Source organism: Mixophyes fleayi, chromosome 10 (genome assembly GCF_038048845.1).
Source record: "Mixophyes fleayi isolate aMixFle1 chromosome 10, aMixFle1.hap1, whole genome shotgun sequence".
Lineage (NCBI taxonomy): Eukaryota > Metazoa > Chordata > Amphibia > Anura > Limnodynastidae > Mixophyes > Mixophyes fleayi.
Window position 1 is genome coordinate 14863545 of NC_134411.1, and position 20536 is coordinate 14884080.

At 45.3% G+C, this 20536-nt stretch overlaps 1 protein-coding gene across 6 annotated transcripts in view; it reads right to left on the bottom strand.

Annotated features, from left to right (window-relative positions):
- Window positions 1-20536, bottom strand: part of MYRF (myelin regulatory factor) — a 125323-nt gene that overhangs the window by 20519 nt on the left and 84268 nt on the right. For 4 of the 6 annotated variants that reach the window (XM_075187946.1, XM_075187944.1, XM_075187945.1 and 1 more), the window contains exons 3-10: window positions 17971-18291; window positions 16442-16503; window positions 13525-13801; window positions 12398-12492; window positions 4965-5088; window positions 3101-3296; window positions 2667-2743; window positions 2403-2513 (exon numbers count right to left, since the gene is read on the bottom strand). In XM_075187946.1, coding sequence (XP_075044047.1) covers window positions 2403-2513; window positions 2667-2743; window positions 3101-3296; window positions 4965-5088; window positions 12398-12492; window positions 13525-13801; window positions 16442-16503; window positions 17971-18291 — 1263 coding nt within the window. Of the gene's footprint in view, window positions 1-2402; window positions 2514-2666; window positions 2744-3100; window positions 3297-4964; window positions 5089-12397; window positions 12493-13524; window positions 13802-15694; window positions 15813-16441; window positions 16504-17970; window positions 18292-20536 lie in introns of those variants that run through there. The other 2 variants (XM_075187943.1, XM_075187947.1) reach the window with 2 other exon arrangements.

A 20536-nucleotide genomic window follows, 5' to 3' on the forward strand; every position in this document is an offset into this window, starting at 1 on the left:
TTATAATAATATTTTACATTTTTGGCAAAATAATTTTGTGAGAAGTATAGAATACAAAAAAATGCCCCCTCCTTCATCACACTGTGCTCTCTTTCATCATCCTACAGTGCCCTCCTTCATCACACTGTGCCCTCCTTCATCACACTGTGCCCTCCTTCATCACACTGTGCTCTCTTTCATCATCCTACAGTGCCCTCCTTCATCACACTGTGCCCCTTCATCACACTGTGCCCTCCTTCATCACACTGTGCTCTCTTTCATCATCCTACAGTGCCCTCCTTCATCGCACTGTGCTCCTTCATCACACTGTGCCCTCCTTCATCACACTGTGCCCTCCTTCATCACACTGTGCCCCTTCATAATCACAATGTGCCCTCAATCATCATTAAACTGTGCACTCCTTTATTCCACTGTGCCCTCCTTTATTCTTCCACTGTGCCCTCCTTTATGTCCACTGTGCCCTCCTTTATTCATTCCTTACATTTCTATGATCTTCTCTTCCTCTTCTGTCCTTGTTTCTTCGGTGCATGCTGCTCCCAGTGCGGCTCTTCACTCGCTGTATCGGCACGTGATGACGTCATGCTCGACCTGGTCAGTGAGCAGGGATCAGAGAGGAGGGCTGTCCTCTCCTCCTCTGTCACCACTGCTGCCCTCTCCTCCTCCGTCACCACTACTGTCCTCCTCCCACATCACCACTGTTGCCCTCTCCTCCTCCCACATAACCACTGCTGCACTCTCCTCCCACGTCACCACTGCTGCACTCTCCTCCCACGTCACCACTGCTGCCCTCTCCTCCTCCGTCACCACTGCTGCCCTGTCCTCCTCCGTCACCACTGCTGCCCTCTCCTCCTCCGCCACCACTGCTGCCCTCTCCACCTCTGTCACCACTGCTGCCCTCTCCTCCTCCCACATAACCACTGCTGCCCTCTCCTCCCACGTCACCACTGCTGCCCTCTCCTCCTCCGTCACCACTGCTGCCCTCTCCTCCTCCGTCACCACTACTGTCCTCTCCTCCTCCCACATCACCACTGTTGCCCTCTCCTCCTCCCACATAACCACTGCTGCCCTCTCCTCCCACGTCACCACTGCTGCACTCTCCTCCCACGTCACCACTGCTGCCCTCTCCTCCTCCGTCACCACTGCTGCCCTCTCCTCCTCCGTCACCACTGCTGCCCTCTCCTCCTCCGTCACCACTGCTGCCCTCTCCCCCTCCGTCACCACTGCTGCCCTCTCCTCCTCCGTCACCACTGCTGCCCTCTCCTCCTCCGTCACCACTGCTGCCCTCTCCTCCTCCGCCACCACTGCTGCCCTCTCCTCCTCCGTCACCACTGCTGCCCTCTCCTCCTCCATCACTACTGCTGTCCTCTCCTCCCACGTCACCACTGCTGTACTCTCCTCCTCCGTCACCACTGCTGCCCTCTCCTCCTCCGTCACCACTGCTGCCCTCTCCTCCTCCGTCACCACTGCTGCCTTCTCCTCCTCCATCACCACTGCTGCCCTGTCCTACTCCAGCAGCACTGCTGCCCTCTCCTCCTCCATCACCATTGTGCCCTCTCCTCCTCCATCACCACTGCTGCCCTCTCCTCCTCCATCACCACTGCTGCCCTCTCCTTTATTTACTTACCTTTCTATGACCTTCTTTCCTTCTCTTCTTCTCTTCAGTCTTTTATTCTTCTCGTCCTTTTCTGTCGGTGTGCTGGCTCCTCTCTGCGCCGCTCCTCACTGAGTGTCAGGACATGATGATGTCACGCCCGACATTCAGTGTGAATGGAGCAGAGGGGAGGGGGAGGAGTGCGCCGCATACAGGTTTTGTATCTTTTTTGTGTCAGCGGACAAATGGGGATAGTAGGTGGAGGGGAACGCCCCTCAGTCTTGGCGCCCTTCACCCACCTTACTTACCCCACTTACCGCGTTCTGCCGGCCCTGCTCTCAGCTGATAGCCTGACTCTTACAGACAGTCAAGCTGTCAGCATGGACTATGCTCCGGACCTGGCTTGCTTCAAATTCAGAGCTCTTAAGAGAGCGGATTCATATAGAACAAAATGGCACAACATAACCTGTCAGCTATGTTTGCTGTGCTATCATTGGCTGGAGCATTTCAATTAATTAGGTCACATACTGCTAGTATGTCATTCAGACTCTGGCTTCTGTACTGCTCAAGAATAATGCAAGATAGAGCAGCCCCACCTTCCTAAGATGGCAACTGGAAACAAAGTGATTTGACAGATATCAAATAAATAAACACACTTTAGTTATTTCAAGTATAGTATTTAATCCAGTAATACACCTGGCTATCATATATATTAATATGTTTTACGGCTTATGGCTCTTAAATGACAGTATATAAAAAGCTTCACAAACTTGGTATGTTGCTGCATGTGTGACAAGGTTGGTACACTTACCTCTGGTCTGGGTTGGGTTTTCCTTTCTTTCTCATGTTATTTGCTGTAGTCTCACTGAAATGGAGTCGACCAACTGTCACTTTAGTGACCTGGTCCGTGGGAAGAGACAACCTAGGTAGACCAGGGTGAACAATCAATATATCTACAGAATACCGGGGTTAAATGTACAATTTAAAACTGTCCCATGTTGTCCTCTTCTGGCCCAAATGTCCTTTCTACTCATCCAAATTCTAAATCTTTTAAATAGACTTTCTATGTACTTACGTGACTGGATGAAATGGGCGCTTGCTGCGGTCAGACTGCGATTGCTCAATACTGATGCTTTGATTAATGGCCTCCAACTGCAACAGCAAAGGGATAAGGATCACTTATTGATTCGCACAGACAAATATAAGTAGCTAACACAGACATTCAAACTTACACAGATCACCATAAGCTGTCAGTCACGAGAAGAACTCTAACATTTTAATGGAACACTCTGACGGAACACTCGGACGGAACACTGAGCCTGAGACTAACTTACACGGGAAAGGCACTAGTTTTTTATGTAATGCAACCTTGTACAATGTGTGTCTCTAATTCGCAGGTCAAATACCTAGCTTTGTCAGGTCTTGCCCACAACTACTGTCTACATACTGGACATTTGAAAATGGAGAACTAGAAAACAGTGTTCTGCAATATCTAAAACAATTACTCACCTTCACACCATTTAGTTTTAAGAAAAAACACTCCAAAGGTAGGATGCCGTCAGGGGTTTTGACATATTTAGGCTCTCCGATCATGCCAATGTACACTGTGACTTGAAAGTGGTTTTTCTTCTGGCACACAAAAGCATCATCTCCCACTGAGAAGTTGAACCCTTTGTCTGCATCCACTTTGTAGGTGGGCATTGGGCTGCAAGAAATAAGAGTGAATGAGGACACCTATGTCATCACCCACAGTGCCTACCCCACCTATATGCAGCATGATCATTTGGAATGCCACGACACTGAAAGATCCACCTTTCCCATTCCTCTTTTCCTCTCTCTCTATAATACACTGAGGTGCATTATTACAGGACAGATTAAAAAGCAAAAAAGATCTACTGGAATAGTAGTTTAATAATGGTGTTAAAAGAAAAACAAACACAATTTTAGAACAATAGAAGTAGCAGAGAGAAAACAAATGTCCATGTACCCTGATTCCTTTATTTAATCAGGTTATGTCTGAACAACTGTCTTATGAAGCATATAATGCACAAAATGCAAACTGAGGCCTTCAAGTATACCTGTTGTTTACACCTAATGGAAGCAGCTGTTGTGAGGGCTGACTTAATATGAGAATGTATCCTATTCATTCATTAGGAACTATGAGCCTGATTCATTAAGGATCTTAACTTGAGAAACTTCTTATTTCAGTCTCCTGGTCAAAACCATGTTACAATGCAAGGGGTGCAACTTAGTATTCTGTTTTGCACATAAGTTAAATACTGACTGTTTTTTCATGTAGCGCACAAATATCAACTTTTAATGTGAGTGTACAAATAAGCTATTAAGTATTTGTGTGCCACATGAAAAAGCAGGCAGTATTTAACTTATGTGCAAAACAATATACTAATTTGCACCCCTTGCATTGTAACATGGTTTTGTCCAGGAGACTGAAATAAGAAGTTTCTCAAGTTAAGATCCTTAATGAATCAGGCCCTAGTTCACTAGTGTTGAGTAAATTGATAGGCTTGAATTAGTTCAGCAAACAAAATGGCTGCCTCCTGTGTGGAAAGACAACAGGTGTACTTCAAAACGGCAAATTCCGTTGTCTGAATGACACAGTTTATTTATTTATTGGAGACAAAGGGAGGACAGAAGTCAGAGAGAGAGGCTGGGTCGATAGATACTTATTTTAGGATTGGTGAGTGTGTGTAAAGGAGGATGGAAATGTGTCCATGGAGAGAGACAGGTTGAAGAGGTGAGCTAGGGGTGGGCATGCAGTAGAATAGAGGGGGTGGAGAAGTTAGGAAGGAATAGGGTCAAGGGGGCAGGGTGTAGGGTGAGACGATGAGATGAGTGCAGTGATTTGGTCTTCACTTTCTAGAGAGAGAGAGAACTGTGGGTGGACTGTGGAATGTAGGATTTGGTGTGGGGAAATATCTTACTGAATTGTGCTGATTTTGTATTTGAAGTAGGTGGCAAAAACAGGAGGAGATGTAGGTGGGCAGAGAGCGAGTTGGAGATGGCAAAGATGCGACAGGATTTAGAAGAGGACATCAGAGAAGCAGAGTATTTGCTCAGCAAGTGAATGGGCAGTGTGGGAAGATGAAAATAATTTATAGTGGAGGAAATCGGGATAGAAACGAGACTCTCTACAGTGGCGCCCAGTAGTGCGGTAACATGTTTACATGTTTACAGGTAGCGGGTTTGTTTGGTGTGCTACGGTTGTGGTTTGGATCACCGGAGAATACATGTGGTGGCTGGGTTTGCACTGTCTACGGCTCAAGTGACTGTTCTGTTATAGAAAGAGGCAGCCTGATATAACTCTCAAATGCACTGCTCTGTACTGAGATAAATGTTTTGGGATTTTGCTTACAGTTCTTTGTAGTTGCTGTCATATAGAGCGATCCACTTATTCTGTTGGTGCGGCTGCCATTTTATAGACTGATAATTGGGGTCCAGATAGGAGCCATTCAGACTGTCATTATCTTGCATGAGACCTGGCAAAATCAGGAAAAATTCTATGAAATGACCATGATTTACACAAACCCCCACCCCAGATACCTCCCTCAATGTCACAATATGATATGTTAGTGTAGTGTGCAGTACCCGGCTCTTGTCTCGCCATGCCCCCACTAGATATATGTGTGTGAGTGGGTGTATGTTAGTGTGCAGTACCTGGCTCCTGTCTCGCGATGCCTCCACTAGATACATGTGTGTGAGTGGGTGTATGTTAGTGTGCAGTACCTGGCTCTTGTCTGACGATGCCTCCACTAGATATATGTGTGTGAGTGGGTGTATGTTAGTGTGCAGTACCTGGCTCCTGTCTCGCGATGCCTCCACTAGATACATGTGTGTGAGTGGGTGTATGTTAGTGTGCAGTACCTGGCTCTTGTCTGACGATGCCCCCACTAGATATATGTGTGTGAGTGGGTGTATGTTAGTGTGCAGTACCTGGCTCCTGTCTCGCGATGCCTCCACTAGATACATGTGTGTGAGTGGGTGTATGTTAGTGTGCAGTACCTGGCTCTTGTCTGACGATGCCTCCACTAGATATATGTGTGTGAGTGGGTGTATGTTAGTGTGCAGTACCCAGCTCTTGTCTCACGATGCCTCCACTAGATATATGTGTGTGAGTGGATGTATGTTAGTGTGCAGTACCCGGCTCTTGTCTCACGATGCCCCCACTAGATATATGTGTGTGAGTGGGTGTATGTTAGTGTGCAGTACCCAGCTCTTGTCTCACGATGCCTCCACTAGATATATGTGTGTGAGTGGGTGTATGTTAGTGTGCAGTACCCGGCTCTTGTCTGACGATGCCTCCACTAGATATATGTGTGTGAGTGGGTGTATGTTAGTGTGCAGTACCTGGCTCTTGTCTGACGATGCCTCCACTAGATATATGTGTGTGAGTGGATGTATGTTAGTGTGCAGTACCCGGCTCCTGTCTCACGATGCCTCCACTAGATATATGTGTGTGAGTGGGTGTATGTTAGTGTGCAGTACCCGGCTCTTGTCTGACGATGCCTCCACTAGATACATGTGTGTGAGTGGGTGTATGTTAGTGTGCAGTACCTGGCTCCTGTCTCGCGATGCCCCCACTAGATATATGTGTGTGAGTGGGTGTATGTTAGTGTGCAGTACCCGGCTCTTGTCTGACGATGCCTCCACTAGATACACGTGTGTGAGTGGGTGTATGTTAGTGTGCAGTACCCGGCTCCTGTCTCGCGATGCCCCCACTAGATATATGTGTGTGAGTGGGTGTATGTTAGTGTGCAGTACCAAGCTCTTGTCTCACGATGCCTCCACTAGATATATGTGTGTGAGTGGGTGTATGTTAGTGTGCAGTACCCGGCTCTTGTCTGACGATGCCCCCACTAGATATATGTGTGTGAGTGGGTGTATGTTAGTGTGCAGTACCCGGCTCCTGTCTCGCGATGCCCCCACTAGATATATGTGTGTGAGTGGGTGTATGTTAGTGTGCAGTACCCGGCTCCTGTCTCGCGATGCCCCCACTAGATATATGTGTGTGAGTGGGTGTATGTTAGTGTGCAGTACCCGGCTCTTGTCTCACGATGCCTCCACTAGATATATATGTGTGAGTGGGTGTATGTTAGTGTGCTGTACCTGGCTCTTGTCTCACGATGCCTCCACTAGATATATGTGTGTGAGTGGGTGTATGTTAGTGTGCAGTACCCAGCTCTTGTCTCACGATGCCTCCACTAGATATATGTGTGTGAGTGGGTGTATGTTAGTGTGCAGTACCCGGCTCTTGTCTGACGATGCCTCCACTAGATATATATGTGTGAGTGGGTGTATGTTAGTGTGCAGTACCTGGCTCTTGTCTCACGATGCCTCCACTAGATATATGTGTGTGAGTGGGTGTATGTTAGTGTGCAGTACCCAGCTCCTGTCTCGCGATGCCTCCACTAGATATATGTGTGTGAGTGGGTGTATGTTAGTGTACCAGTACCCGGCTCTTGTCTCGCGATGCCTCCACTAGATACATGTGTGTGAGTGGGTGTATGTTAGTGTGCAGTACCTGGCTCTTGTCTGACGATGCCTCCACTAGATATATGTGTGTGAGTGGGTGTATGTTAGTGTGCAGTACCTGGCTCTTGTCTGACGATGCCTCCACTAGATATATGTGTGTGAGTGGGTGTATGTTAGTGTGCAGTACCCAGCTCCTGTCTCGCGATGCCGCCACTAGATATATGTGTGTGAGTGGGTGTATGTTAGTGTGCCAGTACCTGGCTCTTGTCTGACGATGCCTCCACTAGATATATGTGTGTGAGTGGGTGTATGTTAGTGTGCAGTACCTGGCTCTTGTCTGACGATGCCTCCACTAGATATATGTGTGTGAGTGGGTGTATGTTAGTGTGCAGTACCTGGCTCCTGTCTCGCGATGCCTCCACTAGATACATGTGTGTGAGTGGGTGTATGTTAGTGTGCAGTACCTGGCTCTTGTCTGACGATGCCTCCACTAGATATATGTGTGTGAGTGGGTGTATGTTAGTGTGCAGTACCCAGCTCCTTTCTCATGATGCCTCCACTAGATATATGTGTGTGAGTGGGTGTATGTTAGTGTGCAGTACCTGGCTCTTGTCTGACGATGCCTCCACTAGATATATGTGTGTGAGTGGGTGTATGTTAGTGTGCAGTACCTGGCTCTTGTCTGACGATGCCTCCACTAGATATATGTGTGTGAGTGGGTGTATGTTAGTGTGCAGTACCTGGCTCTTGTCTGACGATGCCTCCACTAGATATATGTGTGTGAGTGGGTGTATGTTAGTGTGCAGTACCTGGCTCCTGTCTCGCGATGCCTCCACTAGATACATGTGTGTGAGTGGGTGTATGTTAGTGTGCAGTACCTGGCTCTTGTCTGACGATGCCTCCACTAGATATATGTGTGTGAGTGGGTGTATGTTAGTGTGCAGTACCCAGCTCCTTTCTCACGATGCCTCCACTAGATATATGTGTGTGAGTGGGTGTATGTTAGTGTGCAGTACCTGGCTCTTGTCTGACGATGCCTCCACTAGATATATGTGTGTGAGTGGGTGTATGTTAGTGTGCAGTACCCAGCTCCTTTCTCACGATGCCTCCACTAGATATATGTGTGTGAGTGGGTGTATGTTAGTGTGCAGTACCTGGCTCTTGTCTGACGATGCCTCCACTAGATATATGTGTGTGAGTGGGTGTATGTTAGTGTGCAGTACCCGGCTCTTGTCTCGCGATGCCTCCACTAGATATATGTGTGTGAGTGGGTGTATGTTAGTGTGCAGTACCCAGCTCCTGTCTCGCGATGCCGCCACTAGATATATGTGTGTGAGTGGGTGTATGTTAGTGTGCCAGTACCTGGCTCTTGTCTTACGATGCCTCCACTAGATACATGTGTGTGAGTGGGTGTATGTTAGTGTGCCAGTACCCGGCTCTTGTCTCACGATGCCTCCACTAGATATATATGTGTGTGAGTGGGTGTATGTTAGTGTGCAGTACCCGGCTCTTGTCTGACGATGCCTCCACTAGATATATATGTGTGAGTGGGTGTATGTTAGTGTGCAGTACCTGGCTCTTGTCTCACGATGCCTCCACTAGATATATGTGTGTGAGTGGGTGTATGTTAGTGTGCAGTACCCAGCTCCTGTCTCGCGATGCCTCCACTAGATATATGTGTGTGAGTGGGTGTATGTTAGTGTACCAGTACCCGGCTCTTGTCTCGCGATGCCTCCACTAGATACATGTGTGTGAGTGGGTGTATGTTAGTGTGCAGTACCTGGCTCTTGTCTGACGATGCCTCCACTAGATATATGTGTGTGAGTGGGTGTATGTTAGTGTGCAGTACCCAGCTCCTTTCTCACGATGCCTCCACTAGATATATGTGTGTGAGTGGGTGTATGTTAGTGTGCAGTACCCAGCTCCTTTCTCACGATGCCTCCACTAGATATATGTGTGTGAGTGTGTGTATGTTAGTGTGCAGTACCCAGCTCCTGTCTCGCGATTCCTCCACTAGATATATATGTGTGAGTGGGTGTATGTTAGTGTACCAGTACCTGGCTCTTGTCTGACGATGCCTCCACTAGATATATGTGTGTGAGTGGGTGTATGTTAGTGTGCAGTACCTGGCTCTTGTCTGACGATGCCTCCACTAGATATATGTGTGTGAGTGGGTGTATGTTAGTGTGCAGTACCCGGCTCTTGTCTCACGATGCCTCCACTAGATATATGTGTGTGAGTGGGTGTATGTTAGTGTGCAGTACCCAGCTCCTGTCTCACGATGCCTCCACTAGATATATGTGTGTGAGTGGGTGTATGTTAGTGTGCAGTACCCAGCTCCTGTCTCGCGATTCCTCCACTAGATATATATGTGTGAGTGGGTGTATGTTAGTGTGCAGTACCTGGCTCTTGTCTCACGATGCCTCCACTAGATATATGTGTGTGAGTGGGTGTATGTTAGTGTGCAGTACCTGGCTCTTGTCTCACGATGCCTCCACTAGATATATGTGTGTGAGTGGGTGTATGTTAGTGTGCAGTACCTGGCTCCTGTCTCGCGATGCCCCCACTAGATATATGTGTTTGAGTGGGTGTATGTTAGTGTGCAGTACCTGGCTCTTGTCTCACGATGCCTCCACTAGATATATGTGTGTGAGTGGGTGTATGTTAGTGTGCAGTACCCGGCTCTTGTCTCGCGATGCCTCCACTAGATATATGTGTGTGAGTGGGTGTATGTTAGTGTACCAGTACCCGGCTCTTGTCTCACGATGCCTCCACTAGATATATGTGTGTGAGTAGGTGTATGTTAGTGTGCAGTACCCGGCTCTTGTCTCACGATGCCTCCACTAGATATATGTGTGTGAGTGGATGTATGTTAGTGTACCAGTACCTGGCTCTTGTCTGACGATGCCTCCACTAGATACATGTGTGTGAGTGGATGTATGTTAGTGTACCAGTACCTGGCTCTTGTCTGACGATGCCTCCACTAGATATATGTGTGTGAGTGGGTGTATGTTAGTGTGCAGTACCCGGCTCTTGTCTCACGATGCCTCCACTAGATATATGTGTGTGAGTGGGTGTATGTTAGTGTGCAGTACCCAGCTCCTGTCTCACGATGCCTCCACTAGATATATGTGTGTGAGTGGGTGTATGTTAGTGTGCAGTACCCAGCTCCTGTCTCGCGATTCCTCCACTAGATATATATGTGTGAGTGGGTGTATGTTAGTGTGCAGTACCTGGCTCTTGTCTCACGATGCCTCCACTAGATATATGTGTGTGAGTGGGTGTATGTTAGTGTGCAGTACCCGGCTCTTGTCTCGCGATGCCTCCACTAGATATATGTGTGTGAGTGGGTGTATGTTAGTGTACCAGTACCCGGCTCTTGTCTCACGATGCCTCCACTAGATATATGTGTGTGAGTAGGTGTATGTTAGTGTGCAGTACCCGGCTCTTGTCTCACGATGCCTCCACTAGATATATGTGTGTGAGTGGATGTATGTTAGTGTACCAGTACCTGGCTCTTGTCTGACGATGCCTCCACTAGATACATGTGTGTGAGTGGATGTATGTTAGTGTACCAGTACCTGGCTCTTGTCTGACGATGCCTCCACTAGATATATGTGTGTGAGTAGGTGTATGTTAGTGTGCAGTACCCAGCTCTTGTCTCACGATGCCTCCACTAGATACATGTGTGTGAGTGGGTGTATGTTAGTGTGCAGTACCCGGCTCTTGTCTCACGATGCCTCTACTAGATATATGTGTGTGAGTGGGTGTATGTTAGTGTGCAGTACCCGGCTCTTGTCTGACGATGCCTCCACTAGATATATGTGTGTGAGTAGGTGTATGTTAGTGTGCAGTACCCGGCTCTTGTCTCACGATGCCTCCACTAGATATATGTGTGTGAGTGGATGTATGTTAGTGTACCAGTACCTGGCTCTTGTCTGACGATGCCTCCACTAGATACATGTGTGTGAGTGGATGTATGTTAGTGTACCAGTACCTGGCTCTTGTCTGACGATGCCTCCACTAGATATATGTGTGTGAGTGGGTGTATGTTAGTGTGCAGTACCCGGCTCTTGTCTCACGATGCCTCCACTAGATATATGTGTGTGAGTGGGTGTATGTTAGTGTGCAGTACCCAGCTCCTGTCTCACGATGCCTCCACTAGATATATGTGTGTGAGTGGGTGTATGTTAGTGTGCAGTACCCAGCTCCTGTCTCGCGATTCCTCCACTAGATATATATGTGTGAGTGGGTGTATGTTAGTGTGCAGTACCTGGCTCTTGTCTCACGATGCCTCCACTAGATATATGTGTGTGAGTGGGTGTATGTTAGTGTGCAGTACCCGGCTCTTGTCTCGCGATGCCTCCACTAGATATATGTGTGTGAGTGGATGTATGTTAGTGTACCAGTACCTGGCTCTTGTCTGACGATGCCTCCACTAGATATATATGTGTGAGTGGGTGTATGTTAGTGTACCAGTACCCGGCTCTTGTCTCACGATGCCTCCACTAGATATATGTGTGTGAGTAGGTGTATGTTAGTGTGCAGTACCCGGCTCTTGTCTCACGATGCCTCCACTAGATATATGTGTGTGAGTGGATGTATGTTAGTGTACCAGTACCTGGCTCTTGTCTGACGATGCCTCCACTAGATACATGTGTGTGAGTGGATGTATGTTAGTGTACCAGTACCTGGCTCTTGTCTGACGATGCCTCCACTAGATATATGTGTGTGAGTGGGTGTATGTTAGTGTGCAGTACCCAGCTCTTGTCTCACGATGCCTCCACTAGATACATGTGTGTGAGTGGATGTATGTTAGTGTACCAGTACCTGGCTCTTGTCTGACGATGCCTCCACTAGATATATGTGTGTGAGTGGGTGTATGTTAGTGTGCAGTACCCAGCTCTTGTCTCGCCATGCCCCCACTAGATATATGTGTGTGAGTGGGTGTATGTTAGTGTGCCAGTACCTGGCTCCTGTCTCGCGATGCCTCCACTAGATATATGTGTGTGAGTGGGTGTATGTTAGTGTGCAGTACCCGGCTCTTGTCTCACGATGCCTCCACTAGATATATGTGTGTGAGTGGGTGTATGTTAGTGTGCAGTACCCAGCTCTTGTCTCGCCATGCCCCCAATAGATATATGTGTATGAGTGGGTGTATGTTAGTGTGCCAGTACCTGGCTCCTGTCTCGCGATGCCTCCACTAGATATATGTGTGTGAGTGGGTGTATGTTAGTGTGCAGTACCCAGCTCTTGTCTCATGATGCCTCCACTAGATATATGTGTGTGAGTGGGTGTATGTTAGTGTGCCAGTACCCGGCTCCTGTTTAACCATGCCTCCATTGGATACTTGATCCCTCAAGTTTGGTGAATCTGAGTGTTTCCTCTTCTTCGTAGGGTGCATCGGGAGCCTGCAATAAAAGAAAATATTCCATAAGAACCTTTGACAGAACCGGGAAAAACATTCTCCAATTTGACAACTGTTCACCGTGATACTTGCTCCTAATTCCTCCGTCAGTCAGACGTTAACTTCCACCTCAAACCATGCTTCTTAGGACCAACACTACCCCTATAATTAGCCCATATTTTCTTAGTCAGAGGTTCCCTCAGGGAGAATTTTTCCCTGGAAAAGCTGCTATTATTACTCGTCCCCTGATGGGTCAAAGCTCATAGTACTTTTCTAGCATGGCAGCCTGGAGAATTATTATGAACTTTGCTGAGTCACCCACACAATTGGGCAAGATTTAATGCTAGAGAATACAAGCAAGGGACACCAGATAAATGAATAACAATAGCTGGGAGCCCAATGCAGTATCCCCTGTTGTTATTATAGGCTGATTGTGGTTCTTTTTTTTAACAAATGTGTTGAATTGTGGTGCAATAAACAGAAATTCTTTCAAGGCAGCACGGTGGCTACGTGGTTAGCACTTCTGCCTCACAGCGCTGGGGTCATGAGTTCAATTCCCGACCATGACCTTATCTGTGTGGAGTTTGTATGTTCTCCCTGTGTTTGTGTGGGTTTCCTCCGGGTGCTCCGGTTTCCTCCCGGACTACAAAAACATAATAGTAGATTAATTGGCTGCTATCAAAATAGACCCTAGTCTCTTTCTGTCTGTCTGTGTGTGTGTTAGGGAATTTAGACTGTAAGCTCCAATGGGCAGGGACTGATGTGAATGAGTTCTCTGTATAGCGCTGCGGAATCAGTGGCGCTATATAAATTGATGATGATGATGATGATGATGTGAATTGCTGGTGTGCAGGTTTGCTACTTTATTGAGAGGAAACAATACCATTTGCTCTCATACCTATGACATTAAGTGCAAATTGCTTCAGAGTAATGAGTTCCTTTACTCATCCCATGTGTATGCTTTCTTGGTAAGAACGACTAAAACATGTATTTTGCACATTGAATGTAGCTTCCTCCACACTGATACGATACATACTCTGCGCCATGTTGCTGCTGCAGGAGCTGATGAAGCATCTGAGACTGCTGGACATGGTGAAGGTCTGCAGGGGGGATGCCAGGTCCAAGGGACGAGTATTGAGGCATCATGGACTCCACTTTCAGGTACAGCTCCCGTTGCATGCTGGGATAATGTTGTTGGTGTGCGGGATGTGGAGGGGGTGGGCCCTGTAGATGAGATGGAGGTGGGTGCTCCAGGCGAGAAGTAGTGATGTGACATATGTTTTCAGGGGTCATAGTGCGAAGCAGGTGAGGGTCTGTAATAACAAAGAACACAACAGTGAGAGAGGAAAAATGGCCGACTTAATATGACTCCCATTCTAGTGACCTGCGCTATATGAGGTAAACAACAAGGGGTCAGGAACAGCAATTAAGATTTTAAACCTTAGCCTGCCACGGGCCATTGGCTATAACACAAGAGCAAATGCAGCCTAGAATGTTCGATAGATTTACAAAATATCTTTGGACACTCATAACACAAACGTAAGCTTATAAACTGATTTAGTATTATACTTAAATAATAGTGTGAAAAAACATACAACCAAAAGAACAAGGTTAGATAGCTGCTATAAAGCTGCATGTGGCCAAAGTGGACAATCTGGAATAGTCTCCAACCTTTTACTTTAGTGAAAGAGCAAGAAACTGCTGTAACTGGAAATTGAACAGACAATATATGTGATTTACATTTGTTACTGCACAATGGAGAACAGACTGATTCTGATATAACTAGAAGCAGGATCATCCGACGTTGCACGGGTCCGATTTGTAATATGTAGCAGTTTTTATATATCAGCAAACTATTTGGTAAAATAGACCAAAAATGGTTGTTGCTTTCTAGTTATGTTGTGTTGTCCTGAGGTTTCCTTCCTGGAGTCAAACAATTATTTACAACCCAAAAATGATGTTTTCAATCTTTATCTTTATGTCGCTTTGTTGTGTTGTTGCGTTAACACTATGAGGTCTAGTAGGTTACTTTTTGGATACTAGATAACTATATAAGATTTAGCAGCTTTACCTTGAGAGCTGTGAAAGATATTCGCCAACAAATAAACTAACAAACTACTTTATATATAGAGATGACTTATGGCATGTCAATGTAACTAATCAGGAGGGGGCGTAATTGGAGTGACAGATACTGTTATCACTAGAATATTGAGAGGTACAATGGAAGTTACTATGTGCAGCCAATACAATGGTGGAATTTCAGCACCACCTGACTCACACTGGCTGCAAACAGTGCTTTATATTTACTGCCCTTAAGGTAAAATAGAGATAGTCAGGATCATTTATGAACCAGAAAATATGCAAATCCACAATCCTGCTTTATGTGCGTAAATGCACATAATTTGTGCGCTAATTTTAAGAACGCCCACTTCGCCGTCTTTAGAAACACCCTTGTAAAGCAATTTGATCCAAGCTTCGTTGGTTTACAAATAAACCATAAAAGGTGGGAACACTACAAATGTCACATTAATGTCCAACCAACTAACCCTTTAGGAACAACCCTTTATTCATTGCAACTTACAGAGAGGAGAACCAATCTCTGGGACCTCCAAGGCACCTTTATCCAAAAAAAGCAACCTCAGTCTTTTTCCCTTTATTTATGAGGTTACCCACCTCCGAATCCACTTGAGCTCTCATATGTTCTTCTGAAGTTGAGATGCCCAAAACTGGACTCTCTATGCGGTCTAACTAGAGACTTATACAAATGTTCCCTATCATCATTATTACTAAAGACTTATAATTGTTATAATACTACACAACTTTTTATCATTTTAACATTTACACAACATATCTATCTGATCCCTATTTATCTATCGAGAGAGATCAATAGGGATGAAGTTAAGATATAGTAATATGTACATATACTGCCTAATCAATATTTGGGATTGGCATAGAACTAAATATAAGATATATGGCCATTATTACATTTGAACAAAAGAAAAGCCCACACAGTATGACACATGTATACGTGGTAGTGAGAGCATGTTTAGCAGAGGGAATGTGTGTGGGGCCAGACCATTGCTCCTGATAAATTTCGGGAGGGGCAGGCTAAGAATTCCAGACATTTTTTTGCTCTGATAAACAAGCTTGAATACACGGGACTTTTTTTTCCACAGTTACAGATACACCAACCATAACAATCTCACCTGTGATACTCTACGCCCGTGTCCTGTACCCAACATGTCGGAGACACCTGTCCTGCGACACTCCCACCTGTCATGCCCACAGTCCCAACTCTCCAGCTCAATGAAGAGAACGGACACAGGGCGCTAATCAGCTGTTTTGACCATAACACGACCACAAGACACCCCTATCCACCACAGAAATAACTTGATCTCCGCTCTGTAGATCTCTCACCGGTTGTCAGAGTCTTCTGTCCACTCCCCCATTCCACACTCTTTAGATTATTTAATGCTGAGTTCTATCTTTTGGTTAATGTCTATCCTCCCTCCCTTCTATTCCTTCACCTTCCCTCTGCAGGTCCCTCCTTATTTTCAGCCCTATACTTCGACACCCCAGACTTTCTACACCCTCACCGCCACCACTCCCCTTCCACAATCACTCACCTCTTATTCCTTCTTGCAGTTTCCTCAGGCTCTATCTTGCACCTTTCTCTTGATCCTTTCCAACATTGCTCAGCCTCTGTAGTCTCTACTGGTCTGTTTCCCAACTTTATTCTTTATCAGAGAGTTATTCCCCTGGGTTTTCCTCTCATTCTCCTCTCCTTGTCCAGTCATGCGCTCATATCTCACCCATTTGCACACATAACAGCATAGACTGCTTATTTACCCACTGTTTTATCACAAAAGCCTTACCGTCTCTCTGCCCTGACCGATAACACCAGCTGGATAAAACCACTCATGAAGGAGGGGAAATAACGTACAGGCACTTACCATTCAGCTGCTGGGGGGAGTACGCCTCTGATCCGGAGTCTGGGGGAGAGTCAGGTAAAGTGCTGAGGAGCAGAAAGATGAAGAGATTGTTTTACTGTGATCTCAAACATTGTTCACATTTTGTTATTAACGAACAGAAGATGTGGCCAGCTTAACCACTGGTTTAGGCTACTAGACAAACTATTCTAAATCCAGTTTGTAGGGTGGGTTAACATTTCAATCACTCCTGGAGCTTATCAATATGAATAAATGACAATACTTAATGCCAGAATAATCTAAAGAGAATTTACTTAATGAACTGTGGGCCTGATTCATTAAGGATCTTAAATTAAGAAGTTTCTTATTTCAGTCTCCTGGACAAAACCATGTTACAATGCAAGGGGTGCAAATTAGTTTTCTGTTTTGCATATAAGTTAAATATTGACTGTTTTTTCATGTAGCACACAAATACTTGATAGGCTATGTGTACACTGAAATTTAAAGTTGATATTTGTGTGCTACATGAAAAAATAGTCAGTATTTAATTTATGTGTAAAACAGAAAACTAATTTGCACCCCTTGCATTGTAACATGGTTTTGTTCAGGAGACTTAAATAAGAAACTGCTTAATTTAAGATCTTTAATGAATCAGGCCGTGTTACTAGCACAAAATACTCATAGGATATATTTATGTACTCTAATATACTTATCACACACAGGATCCCACTAGTGACATTAGAGATTATAGCTTTCTATTCTGCCTCATTCTCAAGATCCCTTACGGATCAACATTGTAAAAATCTCTCTACTTCAACTACTATGTTGCAGATGACATCGCTCCAAAGCACATCGTATCGCTTTATTTGACTAAAAATCTCGTTCCAATCCTGCAGTGTGTACACTCATGACCAGCAGTGTCCATAGATCTCTATGGAGTGTGCAGAGTCACAATCTTTTCAGCCAATGGTTATGACAGATGAAGATCACATATCTGAAGGTAAATAGTGTAAAATGTGTTTAGTGTGTACACATGAATCGGTACGCTGATCAGGACATTTTTATTTATTTTTTTATCGTCGGTAAATTCGGGAGAAATTTTGTATAGTGTGTACCCTGCCTTACCAGTGCTCAAAGGGTTAAGAGTACCCCTGAAATTAGGTTGAGGAGCTCCCTAAGGTCTATAATCTGAACTAGCTGATGGTGGTACAGTATTCTCACTACATTTACTAGTAAGATGCTTTCAAACCAAAATTACAAGAACCCCAAAAACAAAAAACTAGGAAATATTTCTATGGAAAGCTGAATGGCAATGGTAAAATTGACTTTATTCCATGGCTAGAAATGTGCTTGGTCCATAATTCATCTATACAGAGTAAATAGAGGCAGCTTGTGGGATGAACCAATATATTTATGAGAAGGCAGTTTATCAATTCACTATTGGTGTTACTGGTTAGAGAATGGTTAGGCTGCATTCTCATACATATTGGTTTGCTTGTCATCCCATCTTTGCTACATTCCCTTACTTCTTTCCCGCTCCTGTAGTTACTTACCCGGCTGCATAGCTGGTTTTAGGTTCTGCTTTGATGGGTAGACCGGGACCACTCATGCACATAGTGGGAACGGGGTATCCTTTTGGATTGACCATGGCGCTGTTATTACAGCCAAGGTGTGACTGGAATGGTGGCCCTCCACATGTGCCACCCATACCAGGCCGCACTGGCATTTGCTGACCCATGTGGAGGATTCCGCCTGAGCTGGATGTTCCTGCATGGCCTATATTGGAAATGACGCCAGGTAGGTGGACTGTTGCAGAACTGCAGGGCTGACCAGAGTTTGCATAGCTGGAAGAAGGGGGGATGTCCGGGAAGCAGCTGTTCACAACACAGGAAGAAAACATGTCTGAGTATAATGAATAAAAATACATGTGCACATACATTTACTTGTCTTAGATACCATTCACGGACAAATATATAGAAAAATGGACAAAGATAGCACAATAAAAAAGAATTCAGTACATACACATTTACCATTGGATTTTCTTTTTCCTTACAGGGGTAGATTTACTAAAACGTCTAAATAGCAAAAGTGGAGATGTTTGCCATAGCAACCAATCACATTCTATCTATAATTTATCTAATACATTCTAGAACAGTGAAGGACAATGTGAAAGAGTTAGCGGGTCGCATGTGTGGCCCTCCAGCCTTCAAAGGGACCGCACAGAGGAAGGAGGGAGGGCACACTGCACTGTGCAGAGGAGGTCACATGACGGGCTGCCCTGCCAAGATTGGGAGCAGCTGGCTGGGGGTCTACAGGTGAAGGCTCCGCGGGCTGCCTATTGCATACTTGCCTACTTTCAGGCAGTACAGTCCGGGAGAGGGGCGTGACCAGAGGGCGGAGGTCATTTTGGCCCCGCAACAAAAATGCAGTTTTGTTGCAGGGGTGCGGGGCCAAAACGACGCTATTCACAGCAAATTGCGTCATTTTGGCCAGGGAATTGCGTAATGCGGGAGACTTGCCTGCTTTCCCGGGAGTCCGGTAGCCGACGCGAATTTCGGGAGTCTCCCAGACATTCCGGGAGAGTTGGCAAGTATGGCCTATTGCCTACCTCTTTTTTAGAAAACAACAGCTAAAATGTGACTAGTTGCTATGGGCAACACCTCCACTTTTCCACTTCAGACATTTCACACACTCGCATACCTCCCAAGATGTGATATAGCTAATCAGGGATACAATAGTATATTCTAACACAATCATTGTGACATTCATCAATACAGTCCCAAAACAGTAAAAACTCCTAAAAATAAACATGGTGGGTGCTTTTATATTTCGGAGGCAAACAGACACTTTTGCACGTAAAAGGAGTAGTTTATCGTTTCAATGTGCTAGTCGTTTTTGCACAATGTAGACAAATATTCTGTGGGCTGAACCAATACTCATGATAATGGAGCCTATGAATTCTAAAGGAAGTAGTGACATCACTGAGGCACGAGGCACTTTGTGCCTCAGTGAAGTCACTAGTTGACAGGCTGCATTATTATGAATATTGGGTTCAGCACACACAATAGTTGCATCCACTGTACATAGGCTACCAGGGCACTTACATATCGATTTCTCAGATCCAAGAGAGTAATTCTGTAGAAGTAAATGTAGCAGATTACGATATATGCAGCACAAATATCTATGCTCATCATTTAAAAGTAAATGGGATCTAAAAGATGGACAGATTATATTATATAACACAATTGAGCTCTTTTGTGACTGGATGGCATGACCACTAAAACTGTGGTAATATGGCATCTTTTGGCAAGGGCAACTGATTGATGGGCAGATCAGGGTGCACCCCTGTATAGTGATACATATAACATCTAGGGGTATATTAACTGTGGGTTTGAAAAAGTGGAGATGTTGCCTATAGCAACCAATCAGATTCTAGCTGTCATTTTGAAGAATGTACCAAATAAATGATTACTAGAGTCTGATTGGTTCATCTACATCTACACTTTTTCAAACCCGCAGTTTAGTAAATATACCTTCTAATCTTAACTATGAGCTGATCATGGTGCCAAAATCCCAAAATTCAGCATTAACAAATACTCTCAATGGGGCGCTGTTTGCAAATACTATAGAAACAAGGTAAACCAAGTGCACATGTGTTTCAGTTTATACAAAGAACACACGGAATAAACAGCACTTACTATGCTTAGTCCAGGAACAGCTAAACGAGCAGTACTTATTGGAAAAGTTCAATGTAATGAGAGGGGAGTCCGAATGAGGAAGTGGGCAGTTTTTCCCGTGGTTTTTACCTTTGCACCCCTGACCCTGGGGAAGTGCAACACTGAGATACTGATTGCACAAAGCTATCTGCTTAGAAGGAGAATGACATTGCACTATGTGGCCTAGAAATGCCCACACTCACTATGATCTCACATTGTGATCATATCAGATGAGATCTTACCATTATCTCTACATGTGTGGCACATAAAAGATCTTACTAAAAAAGATCATTCAGAAATATGCTCATCTAAGTACGATTACCCAGTACATGAAAGCAATTGCATTGTGATGTGTGCGGGTAGATGGATCTTTCAGAATTGAACAATCTCTATTCTGTGCAAG